Source organism: Electrona antarctica (assembly GCF_951216825.1).
Source record: "Electrona antarctica genome assembly, chromosome: 6".
NCBI lineage: Eukaryota > Metazoa > Chordata > Actinopteri > Myctophiformes > Myctophidae > Electrona > Electrona antarctica.
Genome location: NC_136811.1, coordinates 45,847,397 through 45,872,050, shown reverse-complemented (window position 1 = coordinate 45,872,050; position 24,654 = coordinate 45,847,397). Strand labels below are relative to the sequence as shown.

Below are 24,654 nucleotides of genomic sequence, written 5' to 3'. Positions count from 1 at the left end.
TATTCGTGAACAACAGGCGTCCGACACACATGAGTGGGAGATTATGCACAATGTGCACTTGTAATGAGTGTTTTTCAATGCAGTATATGACACACACACACACACACACACACACACACACACACACACACACACACACACACACACACACACACACACACACACACACACACACACACTGTTCTTTTGTGGAGTTTCCCACAAGAGCATGGCTCATCCTCTGACTCATGCTTTCATGCCAGAAAATAGCCTGCTTGATGGACAGAGGCAGCATTTTGGCTTAGCGTGGCGTGTGTACACGTTTCTCCTTCCCTTGGCGTGTGACACACTGATAGTGTGTTGGCGGAGGCAAGCGTTATCAAACAATGGGTTGTATATCACCGGGGAAGACATACTGTACTGTACACCTCTCACCAATGCAGTGTAGAGAATAATGATTTTAACCATTTATTCTCATCTTCATGTCAAGAATCCCCACAATTATTTGTATTTAGTTGCGGACCCACCATATGAAAGCACTTGGTGCCAGGGACCCCCAGGCCCATTAGCTTTGTGTTAAAAACTCTCAAGATCATTCCAAATATTTAACAAGTCGTTCAAGATTTTGAGTATTGAAAACATTCCACAAGGTTTCTGGCCGACGTCGATAATATACCTTTGCACAAACCACAGTAATCATTGGAAGATATTCCAATGATGGAATTGACTCATAACTGATACAGAAGTAGACGGGATAGGACGATGAAGAGATAGAAAACACAATCTAGCAAGCAGCAGATTCTACTTGTTGAACATCGACATCCTGTGTCCTTGAGCCCGCAGTATCCTGACGGAAGGGCACGTGGTGTCACTCACACACACATGTATATGCTTACACAATTTAACAGGGATTATGAATCCTTATCAGATTATGTACAGATCTACTGGGATGTGTTCCAAGTCTTGAGCACAATACAACACTGTCCCAAGAGACCCTGGAGCTACTCGGGAAACAAAAAAAAAAGGAAAATAAAATAAATGGCTAAACAAATTGTTCATTATTCCGAGTGCTTTTTCAGCTTGACTAATAGTGTTTTACAGGACTGCATCTAGTGCAGTTTAACAGCATTTCAGATACACAGTAGAATGTTCAGTGTTTGTTGTAAACCCATTAAATCCGGGAAAGCATCATTTTATTCAAAACACAGGAGTTATACAAGCTCATTGCCACGCTTTTAGAACATTTGTCCAAATCTTGGAATTATATACCGGTACATGTTTTTAAAACTAACATTTTAAACTCAAATCTTTGCTTCTGGTACTCCATGGAACAAATATTTTGAAATGGGGCTGTTTGAGAAACTATCTTTTTTTCTTTCTTTTTTTTCCTAGAAAATCGTTAGGATTCTTTTTTAAATCAGTCTTAATGGGTTAAGGGCTTTTCAGACAGGAAGTGCATTTTGTCATTCTTTTTCAATGAGAGGCGAGCGGCAGGTATAGGGAATTTGACGGAGAGACGAGTGTGGCGCACTCCTGTGAAACTGTGGGGTTTTGTGCTTTAAGGCATCAGGGTCAATACTTAGTAAATGTGACCGTTGACTCTGTAATAGGTCTTCTCTTTTTTCCCTCTACAGTACAGTGTAGAGTCTACACCAAAACTGTTTGACAAAATGGCTCAATAGCCTTGTGCGGATGTTCCCCACAGAATAGGGATTCTAGTGGTCATGTGGTTAATGAGGACCCCTATGCCTAATGGTCCCGGACCCCCTGTTGAAGACCGCTGCAGTAGGCTACAGTATAGAGCGTACCAGGGCCCAGGAAATGATTCTCCGTTCATTTTCCTCATAGACATTTCAGAAAGTATTTATTTAAAGACGTTTACGCCGCGGACAAAGCCAACTCTTGTCGTGACAAATCATGACAACAAACAACATTTTTTTAGGCCGAACAAATAATTAGAAGAAAAAACGGCAGGTTACAACACTTTTTGTTGTTTTTCTTCTTTGTAATAATTTGTTTGGTCCAAAATATTGTGTTTGTCACGACTCGAGTTGGCTTTGTCCGTGGCGTAACCGTCTTTAAATAAATTATTTTTGAAATGTCTATGGGGAAAATGCATTGGGAATCATTTCCTGGGCCTGGCGTCGTCATGAAAGGGGGCGGGACTGCGACGCTCTATACTGTTGCTGTAAGGCAACTTTGTGCTTGTTTACATAGGCTACTAAAAGAGTAAACGTCTGGGTTTCCGAGGCTACTAAAAGAGTGACTTTGAGAGCTGTTTCATCATACAATGTAAGTCAATGAGGAGCATATTTTAAATTATCAATTTCTAATCACTGGAGCAATTATTTTTAATTTCTTGTCCACATTTGGAGTTACATCATGGCAAGGTAACTACACAACCCAAACCTAAAAAAGTGGTCTTGCACTTTAAGCTTGTGTTCCGGATCTGCTACTTTAGACGTGACGCTGTAGGAAGATTAGTGGTTTAATTTACGAAAAAAATCACAAAGTTAAAATGTGAAGATAAGAGGTTCTGCTCGACAGCGACCATATGAAGTATAGGGCTGTATCCCGTCTGTCGTGCTCCCTGCCCTGATTGGCAACTGGAGGTTCTGGGAAAATGAGTCTGCTGCCAAAAAATCTGTCTGTACCAGGGGAGCAGCGAGGAATGTCTGGAGAACGGAGAGAGAAGAATTTAAGAAATGGAGGCGAAGGAGGTTTGGGGGGGTGGGGGTGATTATAAATACGGGTCGGGGGGGATTCCGATGAGCTGAGAGGTTCCCGCGGCGCGGCTGAATGGATGACTAGACAAACGAGAGACGTTTTAGAGAAGGTTTTCTTGGAGGCCGTTGGTTCTTTTGTCCTTGGCTGTGAGAGCTAGAGTAGATTGGAAATTTATGACTGGATGGTTGCATGGTTGTGTGCATCTCTCTCTCTCTCTCTCTCTCTCTCTCTCTCTCTCTCTCTCTCACACACACACACACACACACACGTATGCATGCAAGCACGCACACAAGCACGTATGCACGCACGGAAACACAAGTTTGTCTTACTATACTTGTGAGGATAGCCGGAAATAGACGATCAATATAGGCTTGTGTGCTTGTAGATCTGCCATTTCAGGTGCGTGACACCGGCACACAACTAATGTCTAAATTATGATCCGCAGTACGACGGTGTCAAACACCACAAATAGTTGATCTACAAGCTCACATCACACCACATCTGCAACCTGTTATGAGCTTGTAGATTGCCTACTTTCTGCACATGGCTCCATCGATAGATACATCAGGCGTTACTCCAACCCTAACCCCAACCTCTAAATATCTCATCCAACCCTAACTCCAACCTGAATCTTTCTTTTAACCATACAACTACCATTTATCTTGTGAGGACCAGGAAAGTCATCCTTACAATGACTTTTTCTCTAATTCTACTATGCTTGTGGGGACATTTTGCTCTCACAAGCTCTCACACACTCACACACACACACACACACACACACACACACACACACACACACACACAGCTCCTGGCTCATAAAAGGCTGCCAGAGCGGGAGCCAGAAAACCCTGGGAAGAGTTAGGATGAAGCTTTCTACTCCTCAGCCAGATGGGATCAAGTAATCCCTCCATCCAAACACTGCAATAAGTGCTGGAGAAGTGTGTGTGTGTGAGAGAGATTGTTTTGTCTGTGGTGGTTTTAGTCAGTTGGCTGTGTTGTTGTGGTGTTGCTGTGCACAGTGCACACACACGTGCGCTCCATGGGTAAATGAGAATAATTATCAGTGAAATGATGGCTCTTTTCAATACATTTCAGTGACACATTTTCACATGCTCTACACACAAATGCACGCACGCACGCACGCACGCGCGCGCGCGCACGCACGCTCAGCAGATGTTTCCCGACAGCTTTGTCAGTTTTGGAAGAGTCCCCATTTCATGTGGTTGATAATGGCTACAGATGGGAGTCATTCATGGGTTTTAAGGAGAGCATTTCTCTTTCGTTGCTCTGTCGTCAAAAGCGCTTCTAGTCAGATTGGGTAAAAAGCACGGCAGAAATAACGATGGAACTCTGTGGAGAACAGATGGGTGATGAGGAGAGGGTTGTATCCTTTTCATTAGAGTCTAGACCATGAATCCACTGGGAGGGCTGGGGAGAGGAGAGTCCAAAGGAGAGGAGAGAAGAAGAGAGGAGTGGAAAGCAGGAGAGGAGAATAAATGAAAGCAGAGTTGACAGGAGAGATGAAGAGGAAAGGAGGTGAGAGGAGAGGAGAGATGAAGAGTCCAAAGGAGAGGAAAAGGGAGGTAATAAGTGAGGAGTGCAAAGGCGGAGAGGAGAATAAATGAAATGCTGGACAGGAGACAAAAGGAGAGGGAAGGATTTGAGAAGAAAAGGACAGACAGACAGACAGTTTAGTTTTAGACAGTTAGTTTTGACAGCTGCAGATGGTGAGCAAGTGGAATGGGGAGGACCTATTTGGCACCTGTGCCCCTCCCCGTTTCTCTCTCTCTCTCTCTCTCTCTCTCTGGGTAGCCGTTGGCGCAAAATAAAAACCAAGCGGTTTCAAAAGTGCCTTTGGCCCATATAATGGTGGCGTTTTGGAATATGGGACGCTGGCCAGTGCTAGATTAGTTGTCGCCAAGCAGTGGCAGTTCAGCTGCGTTCCTCCTGAAAACCCAACTTCCACACCAGGAAATAACCGAGAGGAAGAATGTACAAATACAAGCTATTTAAAAGAACTCAGTGTATACTCGGCGTACCCGGTGTCACATGGCTGACGTGTGTGTGTGCGTGTGCGTGTGCGTGTGCGTGCGTGCGTGCGCGCGCGAGCACCTTTCATGCAGACGAAGCAGGAATGAGACTGCCAGATGTTTAAACCCTTCAGCCCTTGCAGCATAATACTTCATCGTACCACCAATAGTGGAAATAGTTGATCTATTTTGATCAGTGCCAGGAATGGCTTCCACATTTTCTGGAAGTTATTTTGTGAATTCTGTTCTGCGATGACGAACTTGCTCCATTCCTGCAATAATAGAAAGCATCTTGGTTGAGCCACGTCTTGAAACATCGGGGATGTAGGGAGACTTCCAGTTTAGTCATTTTAATCAATATTCTGGTCACAATCAGGCCTGCCTTAAGCACCTGTCTTTGGTGTGAGGGAAGGGCCCTTGAGCAAACAAATATCGCCCGGCAAGATGGTTACAAGTTAGCTGTTACTTGATAAGAGATCCCTCAGCGGTACCACATCTTTCACACATGGGAGAGACTAACGTGCAAATCTTACTAAGTTTAGTTGAGTCTCTGCAATACTTTGAATTATGAACTAGAGTCCCCCCCCCTCCACACACACACACAATTTTTACAATTTACAATTTAGGCATTTAGCAGACGCTCTTAATCCAGAGCGATTTACATTAAGCAAGAACAAAAAGCATGGGAATACATCACATATATAAACAGCATTTATCAAGAAACATGCATAGGCTAAGAACGTAACTAGAACATATCTATAATGACACTATACATATAAGCTATACATATATATTATACTATGCTGTACTGTTATTGTGCTGTCTACATGACATGCTATAAGTCTGTTTCAAATGCTAAGTCTAAAAAACACACACACACACACACACACACACACACACACACACACACACACACACACACCTGATATCGAAAAACCCAGCTGCTCTGCCCATGTGTCCCTCAGATGACCAGTGTCCATTGATGTTGAAGCATTGTTCATATTGTTGACTAAAAAAACTGACAAAAACGAAATAAAAACTAACCTTTCAGATGACTAAAGTGTGACAAAAGATTTTTTCATTCAAAAGACTGACTAAACTAAATCTAAATTAGCTGTCAAAATAAACACAGAGTTGAACAAAATGTTATTCTCCCGGTAGAACAGTCGGCTCCTCCTCCCATACATTTGAGGATTTTCTTTTTTTCCCTTTGTTTTATTACATAATGTCTCTGTCGGGTGGAAACCTCATATATCCAAAACTGTTACTTTTCAGGATTTGAAAGTAGCAAAAGCAGCTGATCCACAAGCTGGCACGAAGTATAGGCTTTAATTTACCAAAAAAGAGAAAAACACAAAACGTTCAAATATGGAGATGCAATGATACATTTCTGACTATATGCCCGACATGGGCGGACACCAGCATGAATGCAGAGCATCCATAGAACAGCTTTTTTAACTTAACCCATTTAGGCCTGACGTCGAAATAAATAAAAAAGTCTTCTGAAAGAATATATATTCAAAGATTTGTGCCACATTTTCACGATTTTTCAAAATTGGCAGACCTACAAGCTCGTAGCGCGCCACAAAGTGGCCACAAAGTGGCGCGCTATGAGCTTGTAGATCTGCTATTTTTCAATAGCTAAAGTATAACATAATGCTTTTAGTTAAAGTTAAAACACCAAAAGGGGTTTGGATGATATGTGGGTCTCTCCCGGTGTGATCCAAAGCAACAGCGGTCTTTGTTTTACATGCGGTCTTTGTTTTACAAACCTTAAATAGTGAACCTACCGGTATAAAAAATCACACCTGTGTGAACTGAGCGGTGCAGCTATACATTTTTTGTTATGGCTACTCTACTGTACTGTGCTCTGTACTGTATTGTAGTCAATGTAGTGTACTGTGCTCTGTTCTGTACTTTGATTTCTATTGAAAAATAATCTTTGAGAAATAACAGAGTTACCGTGTGGGGGTCCCCGGGAACATCCAGACCTCCAGGAACGCGGCCCGGGTCGCGGCCCGGTTCCGTCGAGTCGCCCCATGTCCGAAACGGTCAAGAAATGACAGAGTTACCGTGTGGGGGTTCCTGGGGCCCAGGGCTCGTACTGTAGTGTACGCTGTGCTGTACTCTGCTGGCCACTTTAGGTGTTGCAGCTGTCCGTGCTCGGACACATACTGTACATACATACATACATAGGGACACGCATAGCTGCGTGATGGAGTGGAGGCACCGCTCAAAAACCCAAAACAAAGTGAAGTCTCCAGCTTTACTACAACATTAGCGTCTGCTTTAACTTGTGCCGTGTGCATTCCTGACATTTCAAAAATGCGTTGAGCGGCATTAAATCCTCTGCTGTTGCATTCTGGGAGGCATGGTTAAATTAGGTGAATATAGCCATACTTGTGTGTTGTGTTACACTGAGCCTGGGAGAAGTCCCTCTTTAAACTGTGCGTGCGTGCGTGCGTGCGTGCGTGCGTGCGTGCGTGCGTGTGTGCGCCGCAAACGCGTGATGTGAGTGATACAGAGGGCTCATTGTGGAGTGTCCATACTGGAACCAGGCTAAGCTGGGGAGGTTAGACGGCGGGCCCCTCTCTCTGGCTCTCTCTGTCTCTCTGATTTGCTCCCCCTGAGGTATTTTTATTTTTCTACCTAATCTATGTGTATAGCTATGTGGCTACCTATTATTCAGCAGATGCCTGAAGAAGGTCTTTGCCTAAGAAACGTTGCCTAAATAAAGTGTTTGTATTGCAAGTGCAGACGGTGTGCAGGTCTTTGTGCATGTTTCCTTGCCTACGTACCCGTCTCAGAACATATCAGGTGTGCATAAGACTTTGTTGCCTATTTTTCTACCTAAGTTCTCAAATACTTTTATGTCAAGGACCCCCAAATTGAATGATATGAACTTGGGCTGGCCACAGACCACCATCTTAACCCATTAAGGCCTGAGGCCGATTCTACAAATTTGTGCCTTCTAGTTCTCAAACTTTTAAGATGTTTCATAAAATAGCAGACGGTACATGAGCTTGTATATCTGTTTTTTTTAATGGGTAAAGCTAAAATCCCAAATGACACAGATGTGCCTGCTGTAGTTGATAGCTTGTCTTGCCAGTGATTATTCCAGTTTTAATGTGTCAGCCATCATGTTCACACAGTGATTCTTCACAGACAAACTGAAAGGTCCTTCTCTCTCTACCATTTGCATTTATGTGCATATTTAATTGATTTGAAATTGATAGGGTTTCTGCTAATCTTATCAATACAAAACCCGGTTCTGCTTATTATTATTATTATTATTATTATTATTTTGGCGTTTCTTTTTTAATTAACTTGTTTTTGCTAAGTACGAACATATTCATACCCCCAGCTATGGGATGTTATTTGCTATTTACAAACATTCGTATCCCCCTTGAAGTGGCTAGGCCGAAAATCAGCTTTTAACATTGGTCCTGTTGCTAAGCAACGCCTCCGTCACCTCCAGCACTAGGATCTTTGCACGGCCCCATAGACTTCTGTTCAAAGTAGGATTTTCAACACATTATAATTCTGGAAATACGAGCGCTGTCCATGGTAATCACCATCCATTCAAAGTTCGGATGTCATTTGTGATTTTGTCTCTCACCGCTCCCGACATTACAAACGTTTCTGGCGAAAGGTAAACGGCATGAGCTAATGCTAATGATAGCCGATGGTTACAATGGTGGTCTGGAGGCTGGTCAACAGGATGTGAACATGAGGAAAGATCACTGGATCGGCTGGCAAAGGTTAACTACACTTTCCTGCCACCGCAAAAAAGAGTTAAAAGCAAATCAACTTCCTGTTGAAGAGCCTAATCTGATGCAGTCAGGTATCTTCTTCCTAATTCAAATAGTAAAAGGAAGTAGACATTTTTATTTGAAAGAAAATTAGTGCTGAACCGGGTTTGTATTGACATTATCCACATTGTTCGCATTCATGGTACGTATGTGCTTTGAAAAGCTGTTTCCCTATGCAAAGTAAGTCAATGAGGAGTCGAGGACACTATTTTGGATTATCAATTTCTATTTCTATAGATATTTCACCCCCCCTACCAGAGTGTCCTATTGCTTTAACCCATTTTGGGCGGGAACCCCTTTTGGTGTTATCATCATGTTATGCTTTAGCTATTGAAAAATAGCAGATCTACAAGCTCATAGCACGCCACCGAGTGGCGCGCTACGAGCTTGTAGGTCTGCTATTTTTGAAAAATCGAAGGACGACTGACATAGAAACATAGCTTTTTCAGAAAACTGTCAGAATGTAGAAGACATTTTTAGAATCTGATCTAAGGTCAAAATGGGTTAAGAGGGGGGGGGGGGGGGGGGGGTGGGGGGCGGGAGGGGGGGGGGGGGGGGGGGGAGGTATAAGAGGATGAGATAATTTATGTTCGGGCCTCATAATCTCACAAATGTTTTTTACACTCTCACGGGTCAACTCAGGACTTTCGGCTCATTATTGGAAATACGAAAATAGTATAAAAAAATTAAATTGAAACCTCCCAGAGAATGTGATGATTCAATGGTTCAATTATGTGAAGCTAAACTTGTTGAGCCCTGCTGCGTTTCTGCCTGTTTAAACACCTCAGACAGACGGAAACAGTGTATGTATGTGACCAATGGTTACATGCTGTACTTGTACTGTACAAATGTGTTAATGTACAGTGTGTGTACATTAACACATTTGGCTCCATTTGTACTCTCGGAGTTAAAGTAACCCTCTACTCGTGATTTTCCAGTTTAAGTACAGTTGTGACTCGCACAGTCTTTATGTGTGTGTAATACATCTTTCATCCCCGGTTTCCTACTTTTCTCCTTTGTTTTGCGTCTGCATTCCTCTTTCAGTCTGTGCGTCAGGCAGCTGCTGTGTATTTATGTATATGTCTGTGTCTGCAGAGGTAGTAAAGTTACTACAGTAAGTACATACTCAAGTACCATATTTAAGTACTTGAGAATTCCATATTTTTGATACGTACAGTACTATACTTCTGTTCAACTCAGAGGCAAATAGTGTACTTTTTTCTCCACTACGATTATTTCATTTGTTACTTTGTAGATTTAGATTATTCTTACGAAACATAATATTTACCAAATCAATTCAATTTTTTTTTAAAGATTTCGACACATTTTGAACACGTGTTAATCATACCATGCATAATGCTTACTACTAACGAATTTCGACTACTTTGTTACTTTAAGTAAATTCGTTTGGTGCGTGCGCGTGCGTGTGTGCATGTGCGTATGTAGGAACCCTAAGATGTTATCACAGTATTCATAGGACAGTGCCAAGTCAAATAAGAAAAATGGCTCAATATTTCCCGTCCGTGCTACAGCATGCTAACCAGCTTCCTGGCAGTAATTAAGTGTTTTGTTTTAGATGTTTTTCCATTCCATTGTTTCTTTTGTTTTGTATCGTTTTAATCGGCTGTATCACATCCTCGCTGTCCCCACACTTCCCTTGATCTTGCTAATAATAATAATACTACTAATAATAGTGTTTTGTAATGTACCTCTGAGTATATCTCTATATCTCTGACTTCACATCTGTCATAGCAGCAGATCAAAACAAAATCCTTTGAGCAACAAGTGTTGACCAAGGTTATGGTCAAAGCATAACACAAAATGATCCAGAGGCTTGTTTCCATTGTAGTGCATTGCACTTAGCCAGTAAAACATACAATACAATATAAATACAAGACATATTGGAATAAAGCGCAGTAGAATCATATGGTATATTGACAGAGAAAGGCAGGGTTGGGGCAGGGGGGCAGAGCATTCTACTATCAAGGTCTTGATGGAGTTAAACTATGTTCACTTGTATTTTGAGGACAGGACTTCTTTTAGGTTAGTTTTGAGTTTGTTTTGGGAGTTGAGATGTGTTTCGGTAGGTCATTCCACATTTTGGTCGCATTATTGTATGCATTCTTTCAACTTGCTTTAGTCGAATTGTGGCAGACCGAGGTACTCGACATTATGAGTTTTGAGTATTCGCCGACGAGACAGACACAAAACGTAAACGAGGAAGTGGAAGATGTAGTCTCAAGCATCTTCCCAACCAACCAGAGTACGTGACATAGGTGTGTCTGACCTATTCTTTTTCCAGGCGTACGCGACACCCTGGGTGGAGGTCCTTCGCCACACATTCTTCAATCTGGGAACCCATCGGCAAAAGAAAAAGGGAAAAAATCGGCGCCCCCCTGCTGTTTGTTTCGATTTGAATTTGCCTCTTAGGGTGCCGCCCAACAGAATGAGGATAACAGGATGTTAGCCCGTTTGGTCCGCCCTCAGCCCTCTTCTGGCGGGGCGCCTATGCTTTCATTCCCACTAACAACAATGTATACACGTTCTGAATGCCCCCGTCGACAGATTCAGTAGCGCAGCTCGGAATCTGTTCTTGAGAGATTATACATTCTTTGGCATCACATTCTTTGCGTTGCATGCCAGTCAACAACGTGCCACTCCAAGCATAAATCGGTCTTAAATAGCGCTACGTCCTCCCGGTGGAGGCTCCTCACTGGCAGGTGAGCCAGTAGATACAGCAGCAGTGACAACACACGCAAATCATGTGTTGCGGGAGGAATCAATTGGCATAATTACTAAATTGGGGAGAAAAAGGGTTAAAAAATGCAACACCTACCTGTGACATCATGAGTCATGACATTATGTTCCTGAGCATATCTCTTCAAGTCTGACTATTATGCTTAAACACGTGGGTGGTACTACGCACCAAAAACATAGCCGATCTAAAAGCTCACAACGCGTGGCAGCTTGTGAGCTAGTAGATCTGCTATCTTTGCTGTGCAACTAATTATAACCGTGGCTTTTCCCAGTAATGGACGTTTGGGCTGCATAGTCTACACTCTACAGCTGCTATCAGTTAGGTAAAGTTAGCTTAAGTTAAAGCCACTAGCTTTCTTCACAGATGTGTTCATAAAGGTGTCTACAATCACGCAAATCATGCAAAACTAATGCTTGCAATGGATTCAGAATCTTGAAAACCCCCTAGTTTGACATGTCACATGCTACTTAAAGTAGCTTTTTGCCTTTATATTGGTTGATAATGGTACCCCAACTTTCAGCAGCTGTCACAAAGTTTCCCAAGGGAGTTGGGTTGAAACAAATTGATATGTGATTGTAGACACCTTTATGAACACATCTGTGAAGAAAGCTAGTGGTAAGCATTTTCTTTGCAGATTTGCCACAACTTAAGCTAACTTTACCTAACTATATAGTGTGTAATGAGCTGTTTTCATGTACACATGTGGGTGTGTGAGTAATAAGTGGCCTGTGTGTGTGTGTGTGTGTGTGTGTGTGTGTGTGTGTGTGTGTGTGTGTGTGTGTGTGTGTGTGTGTGTGTGTGTGTGTGTGTGTGTGTGTGTGTGTGTGTGTGTGTGTGTGTGTGTGTGTGTGTGTGTGTGTGTGTGTGTGTGTGTGTGTGTGTGTGTGTGTGTGTGTAGGGGGGGGGGGTGTTCATCGCTAGGTTCAGTGTCGGCTCGAGTCTAGGCTACGATCAGTGGTTGGAGTTTAGGTTCGGCATGTAGTAATCTGGGAGTGAGGGTGAATTGATTTGTGTCATCTTAAGGCCTGAATGCAGTCAACGGAACTCAATGAAAGGTCCTCACAGTGTGTGCGTGTGTGCCTGCGTGCGTGCGTGCGGCCAAATATCCCGCTATAGTAGAATTCCAATATTGTCCTGATTCTTACAAGAGAAACGGTTGTTTTCTGGTTTAAAAAGAGTTGAGTTTACAATAAGGAAAATATATTGGGTGGGGTTATGGTTGGGATTAGACATTTAGAGGTTAGGTTTGGGGTTTGCGAATCATGGCTGATGTATACTTTGGTGCACGCCAATGTCGTGCACCAAAGGCGCAGTGTGTGAAGCTTACTGTTTTTTGGCATTTATACAATTGCCTGTCCTAAAATGTTGATTGTGTGTTGTGTTATGTTGCAGGGATGTGTGTGAAGTGCAACAAGGCGGTGTATGGAGCCAGCCAGGCCTGCCAGGCTATGGGCAGCTTGTACCACGACAGCTGCTTCACCTGCAGCGCATGCAGTAAGTACACACACGGCTGCTTCACCTGCAGCACATGCAGTAAGTTCACACACAGCTTCCGTGGCTCAGGGGTGGCTCAGGGGTAGAGTGCCTGGATGGTAACCGTAAGGTTGCCAGTTCGAACCCGGGCTCCCGCAGAGTTACTGTCGAAGTGTCCTTGAGCAAGACACTGAACCCCTAATTGCTCCCGATGTGCTAGTTGGTGCCTTGCATGGTTTCCGCTGCCATCGGTGTATGTATGTGTGTGTGAATGGGTGAATGTAATGCACAATCTCTGTAAAGTGCCTTGGATAAAGGCGCTATATAAATGCACCATTTACCATTTACCCTAAACGTTAAGTGTCTTAAGTGACATGCTCTGTCCTTTAATGCTCTGGTCGTGTGGCCTCCTAGCTAAACAGCTCTCGCTAAACCCCCTGTTGTGTTCAGACGAGGAAGTTGTACCTTGTTACCTCTGTCACCCGCTGCCCCCGAGCGGCGGTCCCACAATCGGCCGCGGATAGGAGTGAGAGGCGTGTAGCGCTGGCTGGCTGGTGTTTGGTTTCTGGGTGTGTCGGTCATTCCTCCGGCCCACACAAAGAGCACAGGAATGGGAACCACACTGTGGCGAACACGGCTACTTTCTGGAGAGCAGGGGAATGCAGCTTCAGTCAGTCACCTGATGAACACACTACACTGTGGCGAACACGGCTACTTTCTGGAGAGCAGGGGAATGCAGCTTCAGTCAGTCACCTGATGAACACACTACACTGTGGCGAACACGGCTACTTTCTGGAGAGCAGGGGAATGCAGCTTCAGTCAGTCACCTGATGAACACACTACACTGTGGCGAACACGGCTACTTTCTGGAGAGCAGGGGAATGCAGCTTCAGTCAGTCACCTGATGAACACACTGCACCAATCACTCGTTTGCTCATTCATACTTTTTCCTATTCAACAATAACAACAAAGTTATTTAGTAGAGGTTCTAACTTGATAGAGAGTGTGGTTCCAACTGTCTGATAATTAGCGGAACTGCAACGCTCTATTACAACATCACTTAGTAACTGTTTCCAGTGGTTAGAAGGCAGAGAATGTGGAGCTTGCCATTGAAGTGCCAACATTATTTTTTACAGCTGTGCTTCTTCCTGCCAACCAGAAACATCTCTGAACTGTAGTTAAAGTTGAAGAATCTTAATCATTAAGGAGCAATAATTTTGGACAACAGGGAATATGTTTTTGTAATACTTTATACCAAATGTGTGATTGATTGCACTTGGTAACTAGTTTTTGATTTGGCATGGTGTTAGGAAGGAGCATATCGTTTGCAAAAAACATCGCAATGGAGTTGGTCTCGCCCCCTCCCAGTATTCCTTTTGCATAGCTCCCGGCAGCCATTGTGAACTCCATCTTTTCCTTTCCAGAAGTTATTTTTTCCAAAATCTTTAGTATGTTATTTAGCACACCAAATCGTAACAGGGGGGGGGGGGGGGGGGGGGGGCTCTATTGGCTTTGTTGTTATTGCATTGGTGAAATAGGCTCTCTCTGTTCCTCTCTCCCTCTCCTGCTCTCTCTCTCCCTCCCTCTACCCTCTCTCACTGATCCAGCTCTGATCCGACATTATACACAACAGAAACCAACCATTGTCTTAACGAGGTCAATTAGCACTGACATCTGGGATCTCCATGTATTTACCATGTGTCCATATATTTGTGCACAAACGGACAACTTGAGCTTAATTTCATTCAGTCTTTCTGTGGATACTGTACTGTATGTATGAATTTGTCCACCACAGAGTGCTTGAAAACATGGCGCCCTGTGTGTGCACCTCTGGCTGGCGTTGTTCCGTCTCAATCCATGTAATTGACTCATTGAGTCAGTGGATGATTGAGTGATGGAACTATCACATGCGCAGACAAATTCTTTAGGCCCCAGGCTTCAGTGCTCAGATAAGGCTTTGGGTTCCTGGACTATTTCAGCTCCAGCCAGACCTCACCAACCCTGACAGCTGATCACATGGAAGGCCTTCCCTGAGCAGTGGTAGAAGACTTACTCTTGATCTTTCTTTACTACTTGCAGCTCAGCAATACTAAAATGTATATACTCTTAAGTATATTGTTAGGTTAAGGAAAAGTCCTGTAAAGTTAATGTACTTAAGTAGCAGATCTACAAGCTCAAAACGCGACGCTTCGGAGAAAGGAGGTTTTTGGCTGACAGCAAAATGTTAGTAATGTTACTTTCTACTAGCCTGGCTAATAAGCCAGACTAATATCACACAACACTGTCGCGGTATATCAGTCTGGGCTGGCTCCACTTGGATTTCATTTCCCGGGGAACATTTTCTCTTTGACGCAATTGGTCAGAGCTACTGTCAGTCAAAAGTCTCAAGCATTGAACGTCACTGTACCAAAGCCCGCCTATATTGCATACCGTGTCCCGATTGGTCCGACCTGTTCTCTGCTGTAGGAAAGAGGCGTGCTACTGAGCCTCGCCAGACCGTAATCCGCTGGTAGGCAACTTTTTTTTGCCAACGGCTGATTCGGTCTGGTTTATTAACCAGGCTAACTTTCTACCACTGTGGCGTTCTTCTAGCAGCTGACGTGGCTCGCCAGCCTGGATGAGTCTGACCACCAATTAAGAAGCCCCCCCCCCCCCCTGTTGTGGTGGGGTATGTGTGGCACAGTGATGACCCCTGTCCAGGCTCACACACTCTCACACATCTGTGTGTGTGTGTGTGGGTGTGTGTGTGGGTGTGTGTGTGTGTGTGTGTGTGTGTGTGTGTGTGTGTGTGTGTGTGTGTGTGTGTGTGTGTGTGTGTGTGTGTGTGTGTGTGTGTGTGTGTGTGTGTGTGTGTGTGTGTGTGTGTGTGTGTGTGTGTGTGTGTGTGTGTGTGTGTGTGTGTGTGTGTGTGTGTGTGTGTGTGTGTGTGTGTGTGTACACACACGAGGCATGTGCGTGTCAGCAGATGAAAAGAGGGAGGCGATCGCTGAGAGGGAAAGATAATGACATCTTAAAGAGGAGAGAGCGGCATGTGTGTTCGCAGTGCATACCTCTCATAGCTGTCTCCCATGTGAGGGCACGGGGGGCTGCTGCCTGCCCCATGGCCCCCCAGGGGGAGAGCATCCTGGCTGGGGAGGAATGCAGGCTCCAGAGGCCCCTGCGTGGAGGCCGGGCTCCTGGAAGGACACAGGGTGTCTGTTATGTCAGCTGTGGGCCCCGAGAGACGGAGGCACGCTAACACGCACATGGCACACACACACACACAGTGCCCACTGTCTTGCGAGGAATCTCCCCATCTCAAATCTTCACTGACCTTCACGCTTGTTGAGTTGAGTTCCATAACAAAGACTTTATGACCGTAAGCCCCCACCCCCCCCAAACGTATAGACTCCATCTCCTACACCCACCACCCTCAACCCCCCCCTCCAAGGTGCCAGTGAGGAACGATGAAGATGAGTTGAGGAGACTTGTGTGTGTGTGTGTGTGTGTGTGTGTGTGTGTGTGTGTGTGTGTGTGTGTGTGTGTGTGTGTGTGTGTGTGTGTGTGTGTGTGTGTGTGTGTGTGTGTGTGTGTGTGTGTGTGTGTGTGTGTGTGTGTGTGTGTGTGTGTGTGTGTGTGTGCGCTGTTGTTTCAAGGGGTCTCTGCAGGGGGGCTTTCACCTCAGGCTTCCCATTGGCTGCCTAGTTACTAGACTGAGAATAACCAACCCTAAGCCCTCTCTCAGCCCTGCAGAAGCCTCATGCTGATTAAGACCTGTTTGTAAAGGGGGGAGGGGGTTATGAGCTAATCTACGGTACCACTACCAAAACAATCAACGAGAAGGAGAAAGAAAGCTAGGTTAGAGAAAATAGTAAAATAATGCCCTGCTTGATCGCACAAAAATAGCAGATCTACAAGCACGAAACATTTCGCGAAGCAACACGCTTTGAGCATGTGGATCTGCTACTTTACCTATTTTTTATTTTTAATCCTGAAAAGTCACAGTTTTGGACATAATGAGGTTTCCACCCGACGGAGAAGTGGTTAAAGCTGGACTTGGTGGGAGTGCGTAGATGGTCACGGCACAGTGCTGAATGGTTGGCAAAGGTGTGGCTGGGGGTTTGCCGCGAGAGAGTGCGCACGTCTAAGAGTACAGGCACCGTCTTTCACGTCCCACCTTTGCAACAGTGGCCCCTTCATCCCAGCCAATCACTCGCCTGTAGAGCAGGGCTGTCCTCTACTAGCCTGGATAATAAGCCAGACTAATATCACATTTTTGCCAACGGCTGATTCGGTCTGGCTTATTAGCCAGGCTAGTCCTCTACCTCTTCGGAGCACTGACTGATCCCCTTCTGTCTCAAAGTACTGCTTTAATTGCAGTTTAAAATAGGTAGGCTATGCATACGTATATATATGTAGTGAGTAATTAGTCTAGAACTCTCGGTCACCACATTTTTGTACGGATTATAAACAAAATCCTATTTTCCTCTCAATTTTGCAGAACCCCATGCAGTACCGGCAAACGGCCCTAGGCGTTTGCGTAGCCCTGTTTGAGGACCCCATGCATTAGATAAAACAAACGAGGATGTTACTGGTTCTGAATGATCATAGTTTTGTGACTCCGGGGCCTTGAGCGAAACCTCCCATTTGCGTTTTACTTGGATCAGATTACTCGAGAAGATTACTTTTGCTTCTTTAACAAATTCATATTGTATGTATGTGTTCCAAGTTGGACCTGGGATCTGATCTGGGATTCAATCCTAAAGCAAACAGTCTGCAATACTGCTTTGTGTAAAATAAATTGCCGGAGATGTAGATCACTGAGTCTCGGGGGTTTCTGCGAAGTGCAAGTCACATGAGATAACTCGCGGGATTCCGCAGAACGTTTGACGTGTAAAATCCCCCAGCTTTTGTTTTCATCGCACAGGTATTTAGCATTTTCATGAAAGAAAATAAATTGCTCCTCCTTCCCGGGGTCTCCAAACTGTCAGAATTGACTTCTGTCTTTAATTAAAAGCCTTATCTAAATCCTTCTGGCTCTCTGACTTCCAAAGGGGGGAAAATACAGGAATGTGAAGAAGAGGAAGAGCCCGAGTCTCCCGACATCCTCAAGTCATCCTCTCCACACTGTCCTCAGGGACGCAGTCCCCTAAATGTTTGTCAGTAATTAACCCAAAACCGCAAAACCCTGACCGTTGATTTTAAAGGGCTAATTCACTTCAACACGCGTCTGGATTAATTTTAATCTACTCAGGCTACTCAGGCCCCCCAGACAGTTTTTATGTTGCTTGATTCAATATTGCATCAGGGGGGACTTAAACACACGCGACACGTCCCTGGTTCTGGTGACTTACAATTGTCCTAATGCATGAGGGGGCCGTGTTTATGATATATATTTTTATTTTTGTATTTCTTTATTACTTTTTTTAAATACATTTTCTATTAATGAAAAAAGTAAGTACAATTATTGATAAACAAATATTGGAAAGAAAAAAACATAGCCCCCTGACGCATTAGAAGGTCATGCAAGAGGCTGGGCGTTGGCGAGGCCATGAAACTGCCGTTCACATTATGTTGCCAGGGAAGGGAAGGGAAGGGAAGATAATGTAATAATGGGGTAGAAAGAATTTCAGATGATGCTGATTTTCAAAGACTCAAGAATCACGAGTCTGCGTTTAGGAGTCAGAGGGACACTGTGTGGTGGACTTGTTGTTTAGCATTCATTAATCTGTGTCTAGGAGTCAGAGGGACACTGTGTGGTGGACTTGTTGTTTTGCATTCATTAATCTGTGTCTAGGAGTCAGAGGGACACTGTGTGGTGGACTTGTTGTTTAGCATTCATTAATCTGTGTCTAGGAGTCAGAGGGACACTGTGTTGTGGACTTGTTGTTTAGCATTAATTAATCTGTGTCTAGGAGTCAGAGGGACACTGTGTTGTGGACTTGTTGTTTAGCATTCATTAATCTGTGTCTAGGAGTCAGAGGGACACTGTGTTGTGGACTTGTTGTTTTGCATTCATTAATCTGTGTCTAGGAGTCAGAGGGACACTGTGTTGTGGACTTGTTGTTTAGCATTCATTAATCTGTGTCTAGGAGTCAGAGGGACACTGTGTTGTGGACTTGTTGTTTTGCATTCATTAATCTGTGTCTAGGAGTCAGAGGGACACTGTGTTGTGGACTTGTTGTTTAGCATTCATTAATCTGTGTCTAGGAGTCAGAGGGACACTGTGTTGTGGACTTGTTGTTTAGCATTCATTAATCTGTGTCTAGGAGTCAGAGGGACACTGTGTTGTGGACTTGTTGTTTAGCATTCATTAATCTGTGTCTAGGAGTCAGAGGGACACTGTGTTGTGGACTTGTTGTTTTGCATTCATTAGCTGGAAGGTTCAAAGAAACCTGGTGGAAGAACAGCGTGTACTGTAACTGTTTCGGCTCTTTCATCTGTGCTCAAGATAGAAGCCAGATGGAACTGGTTTATTGTCTTAATACTATCGTCTTGGTTGGGCAGAAACCTTGTATCTCCTTTAAGTCGATGCTTAAACTTTTTAATTTCGAATACAGGCCTTTGAACAGTGTCCTTTATAATTGTGGTGTAGACTAGTACCGAGGTCCTGATGTCACTCGTTCATCCCCTGGGTTGCGGAAGTAATTTCTCTATGGAGAATAACATTGGGTCATCTTAAAATCGTCTCGTATAAGCATTGTGATCCACAAATAAACTGTCTCAGCGATATTGTCGGGGTGGTAGCTCTGTATCGTTTACGGTAGTCAATCACTCATATTTGATAGTCTGTTTCTTCTTGCCATCATCAGTACATTCTTCATATCCATATGAGTCAAACCGATGGGATCATTTGTTTATTTTTGGAACACAGTACTTATTTGACACTAAAAAATAATGTGGGGGGGGGGGGGGGGGGGGGGAACGCAACGCAAAACGGTTAAGTTATGCGGGGAACGTCTACTGAGTGGCAAAAAAACCCTACTTTCTGGCCTTGACTGTGTGCGTGTGTGTGTGCGTGTGTGTGTGCGTGTGTGCGTGCGCGGCCACAGAGGGAGAGAACGAAGAACGCTCTTATTCACCCCTCTTCTTTTACCCCCCACCCCACGCACTCTGAAGAAAATGTGTGGAATGTTCCCCCTTCCTGTGGGACCTGGGCAGACGTAGCGAGGTGTGTGTGTGTGTGTGTGTGTGTGTGTGTGTGTGTGTGTGTGTGTGTGTGTGTGTGTGTGTGTGTGTGTGTGTGTGTGTGTGTGTGTGTGTGTGTGTGTGTGTGTGTGTGTGTGTGTGTGTGTGTGTGTGTGTGTGTGTGTGTGTGTGTGTGTGTGTGTGTGTGTGGGGGGGGGGGGGGGAACAGGAGCCTCCGCATTCAGACCATAGAGCCACCATTCTAGCTTGCAGACAGACAGGAAGTGCTCTGTGTGTGTGTACTTTTATTACTATACTTTTGAAGGCCAAAAATAATGTCTGCACAAGTCTGGTAGAATCTAAGTAAGTAATAGATATTGTTGAGGACCATTTCCCTGGTCCTACCAAGAGAAATGGTTGTTGAGTGGTGCTAGCCACTCCTATACGCAGCTATGTGTGTCCCTATACGTGTCCCTGTGTCTGTCCATCCAAGCACCAAAGGCTGAAACACCTCGCTAATACCACTGGATGGCACTGTTGCGCAGCCACACACACACACACACACACACACACACACACACACACACACGTGTGCAAACTTGCGTGCAAACTTGCATGTGTGCGTGCGTCTGCAACAAAGCAGACTTTGAATGACCACTGGGTTCCTCTGCCACACGAGCCATCATCAGGGCAGACTGTTTAAAGGGGAATACCACTCATTTTCAACATTTTACCATGTCATTAATATACCTTAGAATTTGTGATGTCACATCCCAGTGACATCACAAAGATGTACTTCATAATGTTACTGATTTTTTTCAGACCTCCAGTTCTAGGCAACACATAATGGTAAGGTATATTAATGACATAGTAAAATGTTGAACATGAGTGGTTTGCTACCTTCCACACAGGTGATATTTGTTCAAGTAGATGTACTCGATTACTGTACTGTGTTACTTTTACTTTTCCAGTATTTTTGTATTTTATTCCCCACGACTCGGCAAATATTGTACTTTTTCACTCCAGTTATTTACTTTGCAGATAACAAAACATACATGAGTCACCATGCATAAATCATTCAAGCTCACAACCATCATACAAGTAAAATCTGAGAGTCTGGAGTGAAATGTCTTAACCCATTAAAACTGGTCATGACATGAAAAAGTTTGAGAACCACTGACATGGAAACATTAGGTTTTTCAGAAAACTGTTGGGATTTAGAAGACAATTGTTTAATGTATTAAAATGGTCTGTTTCTCAGTCCTGTTCCTTTTTGTTTACTTGTTTGTTAGGTCGAAGGTTAAGGGGGAAGGCGTTCTACTACGTCGGAGGAAAGGTGTTTTGTGAAGAAGACTTTCTGGTGAGTGACTGCAGGTGTTGGTTGATGTAAGGCTCTTTTAAAGGTGCTGTGTGTTGCATAGTTTCTGTTAAATGGTCATTATTGATATGCTCTGTGTTTGTTCAGTAACAGGGGTCTGACTCCCTGTCTCTCCAGCTGTTTAGTAAACAGAGAAAATACATTTTCAGGTCAGGATACCAAATTCATCCAATCAGGAGAGAGAACTCATGCAGGACACAGGAGAAGCGAGTGGAATTGTAAGTAATGAAACGAATAAACGAGCAGACAAGACTGGAGGTGGAACACGAGCTGATAATGATCTTTGTGCAGGGTTCTCTCTGTTACTGAACAAATACTGTACTAATACTGTGTCTATACTAATACTATATTACTATCGTAATATAGATAGAGCTTTAATGTCTTTAACAATATCACCTTTAGTTTTTTTTAACAACAAAATATCACTTACACCACACTGTTAAGTGTTAAATATACATTTGATTTTTAGCACATGGATCTTATGTCTTCAATTCTGCACAGTAAAATCCTCAGTGTTAATTTATGTGGCTTAGTTACAAATGGATAAATTCGCTTTTACTGTTTGAGAGTCACTGCCTTTTCCACAGACTATGGGCTATATCTATCCCTTATCCCTAAACTTATTTTCCATTTTTTACTATTTTGAAAAACGATGCAGATTGGCTAGTTGAACTTAAAAGGGTTTTCAAAATAGTTAAAAATGGCAAATAAGTTTTATGGATAAGGGGTAAGGGGTGGCGCAAGATGGGGCCCTATAACTTTAAATCCATCCTTAACTGACGTCATCCCTCAGTCTGCAGGGGTGAGATCAAATGCTTGGCCCTACACTACAGCCTCCAAGGAAAGTGGATGCCATGTGGTGGTCCTCATATTCTGAGCACCTTATTTCCAACTCAAAAAGTGTGGCAGGTCTTTCCCCCCTTGGCCCCTTTGCGATTATGTGGCCGGCGTGACTTCTAAACGTCAAAGTTAAACGGGAGAGTTTGACCCCTAAACATAAAATTTAAACAGGAGAGCTTGACCCGGTGGCCGGGCTTCGAGCATCTCACGCAGTCATTCCCGTATCACTTTCCTCCTCTGGGTGGGATCGGGGGGGGAGGAAGGTCAGTAACTAGAGATGGTACTTAGCGATGGTTTATGTGGGGGTGGTGGACGTTTTAAGCACTTGAACCCCAGCATCCCTATTCTGGTTGGAACGTATGGCAAAATATGGCCGATCTTCAAGCTCACAACGCATCACAAGTTCACAACGTGAGCTTGTAGATCTGCTCTCTTTTGGCGAACATATTTGGTGTAGAGTAAACGAGCGTACCAAGTACAGTGAACACTCAAGTCTCAACTCAATTAATTAAAGTTTGTGGTGATGATGATGGTGTACAAGAATGTCTTCTGTTCAGAGCAGACCCGGGTTAAAGCGGTATTTGCAAATAATTTGCAGTATTTGTTTATTCTTCTGACCTAACTGTTGTACCAGAGACATTTCAGATTGTGTTTACATTGCTGATTAAAAAAAAAAGTACAATTCAGCCAGTGACCGGGTCACTCTGAAATATAGCTGTCACCAACCCACTGCTCTCCACATAGATCTAAAACAAGAATGACATGCCTATCATTAACTGTCGGGTGAAACAAGCGCTCTCCGTTGTGCATCTGTCACCCTTTTTTTCTTTCTCTCCCATATTATTATTATTATTTTATCCTGTATGTTTCTGTGTCACAACCTCGTGTCCGTTGTTTGCGTTAGTTTCCGACGTTCCGTTTGTCAGTAGCGTCGAGCTGCAGCGGTGTTGCATGCAATGTGGGTGCAGTCTACCGCCGTGCGGGGTTGCAGTACTTAGTTTAGACTAGTCATTGGTTAGACCAGTCATTAGTCCTACAACCTATCTCAAACCCTCACCCTAACCCTAACCTCCCACGGGGCAGATCACCTAAACCTAACCTTAACCCTCTCCCAACCCTTAACGCACTCCTCACCAACCTTAATCCGGTCGACGAGACAGTGCGGTCGAAGTGCGGAAGGCCACACTGCCACTCAAGTGACTACTGGCCACTCACAGCGTGTCTTTTCTGGGACGTATCAATTCAATCCAAAGAGGCTTTGTTAGCATGAGAAAAAAAAACTTTTACATTGCCTCTGATTGGCCTACCGAACTAATGCTCTGTGACGCACGAAGCTTCTGTGAAGCACAGAAGCTTGCCCTCACTTGAGTACAGACGCCCCCCCGAGCTGAAGGAGGCGTCTACCTTTCTATGTCTATGGCTCTCCACTCCCTCCTAATCGGCATCAGGACACCCCCTTCCCATCCTAGCGGTGCCTTGGCTTGGCTCCGCCCTCAGTTGTCAGTATGGTCACCACCAGTTCCGGGTGGCTGACGCAGTGCTAGGCCTGTCACAATTATTCGCAATTATTTTTGCATAATCGTCAAAAACGTTTCCATGTTGAAAAATACAATGAATCGTCAACTTAAATCTCACAATGGTGATGACAGCCGCCCTACACAGTGGCCCCAGCCAGCCTCATCCTTCTCTCTCTGACCTCGTCCGTGACCCACAGAGCGGAAGGCCCACGCCGTGATCTGTGTTTCTGATGTGGTCCTCCCCCCTATGTGACACCAAATGCCATTCTTGGCATTCTTGTGTGGACGCCACCCAGGGCCCTTTCCACATTAATTCACAGAACTGTTGCAGAACTCCACCCATCTAAATACTGTAGTTCTGTAACAAATGCCACGACTTGGTTTGGTTCCGCCTTAAGACCCTCGGAAAGATCTGAGATGACTCGGCGAGTACAGAGACCAATGATTAATACAGTACACAGAATACACACTAATCCTCAACATCTGTGATTGTTTTAAGATATTTCCACGTCACTTGTTTTGGTTATTGCCCTAGAGAAACATGGTAGAGCCTTTGGATTATTTATGTGATTTTATCAGCACATCAAACAGAAGCGTGATAATACTAGTATAAACATGGGATTGATTGAGTCTGTCACCCAGATCTAGTAAAGAAAGACGCTGTACAGTTACACAGTAAAATCCTCTGTGTTAATTTAATCTGCAACTCCAAGAATTTAAACATTAGTGAGTGTTAAATTGATAAAAATTCAGTTTGTCCCAGAGTGGACAAGTGGAACCAAAATGTGGACCATTTATTCACTATTGAAGTTCAACTGACTCTGAGGAACAAATTAGTGAGTGATGTGTTAAATTAAATTGTGACCTTTTGTACAAATGTGTACGAAGATGTGCAAATGATTGTTCAAAGAGTGCACAGGTCCATTTGGTTCCTCTTAGAGTTTATATACCCATTCTGGGCGGGAACCCCTTTTGGTGTTTTAACTAAGCATTATGTTATACTTTAGCTATTGAAAAATAGCAGATCTACAAG

The 24,654-nt window shown here is 44.0% G+C and overlaps 1 protein-coding gene across 2 annotated transcripts in view; it reads left to right on the top strand.

The window, feature by feature from the left end:
• Positions 1-24,654, top strand: part of limd1a (LIM domains containing 1a) — a 45,398-nt gene that overhangs the window by 5,528 nt on the left and 15,216 nt on the right. The window contains exons 3-5 of one of the 2 annotated variants that reach the window (XM_079504141.1): positions 12,699-12,800; positions 21,179-21,246; positions 21,414-21,482. In XM_079504141.1, coding sequence (XP_079360267.1) covers positions 12,699-12,800; positions 21,179-21,246; positions 21,414-21,482 — 239 coding nt within the window. The remainder of the gene's footprint in view (positions 1-12,698; positions 12,801-21,178; positions 21,247-21,413; positions 21,483-24,654) is intronic. The other variant, XM_079504142.1, reaches the window with a different exon arrangement.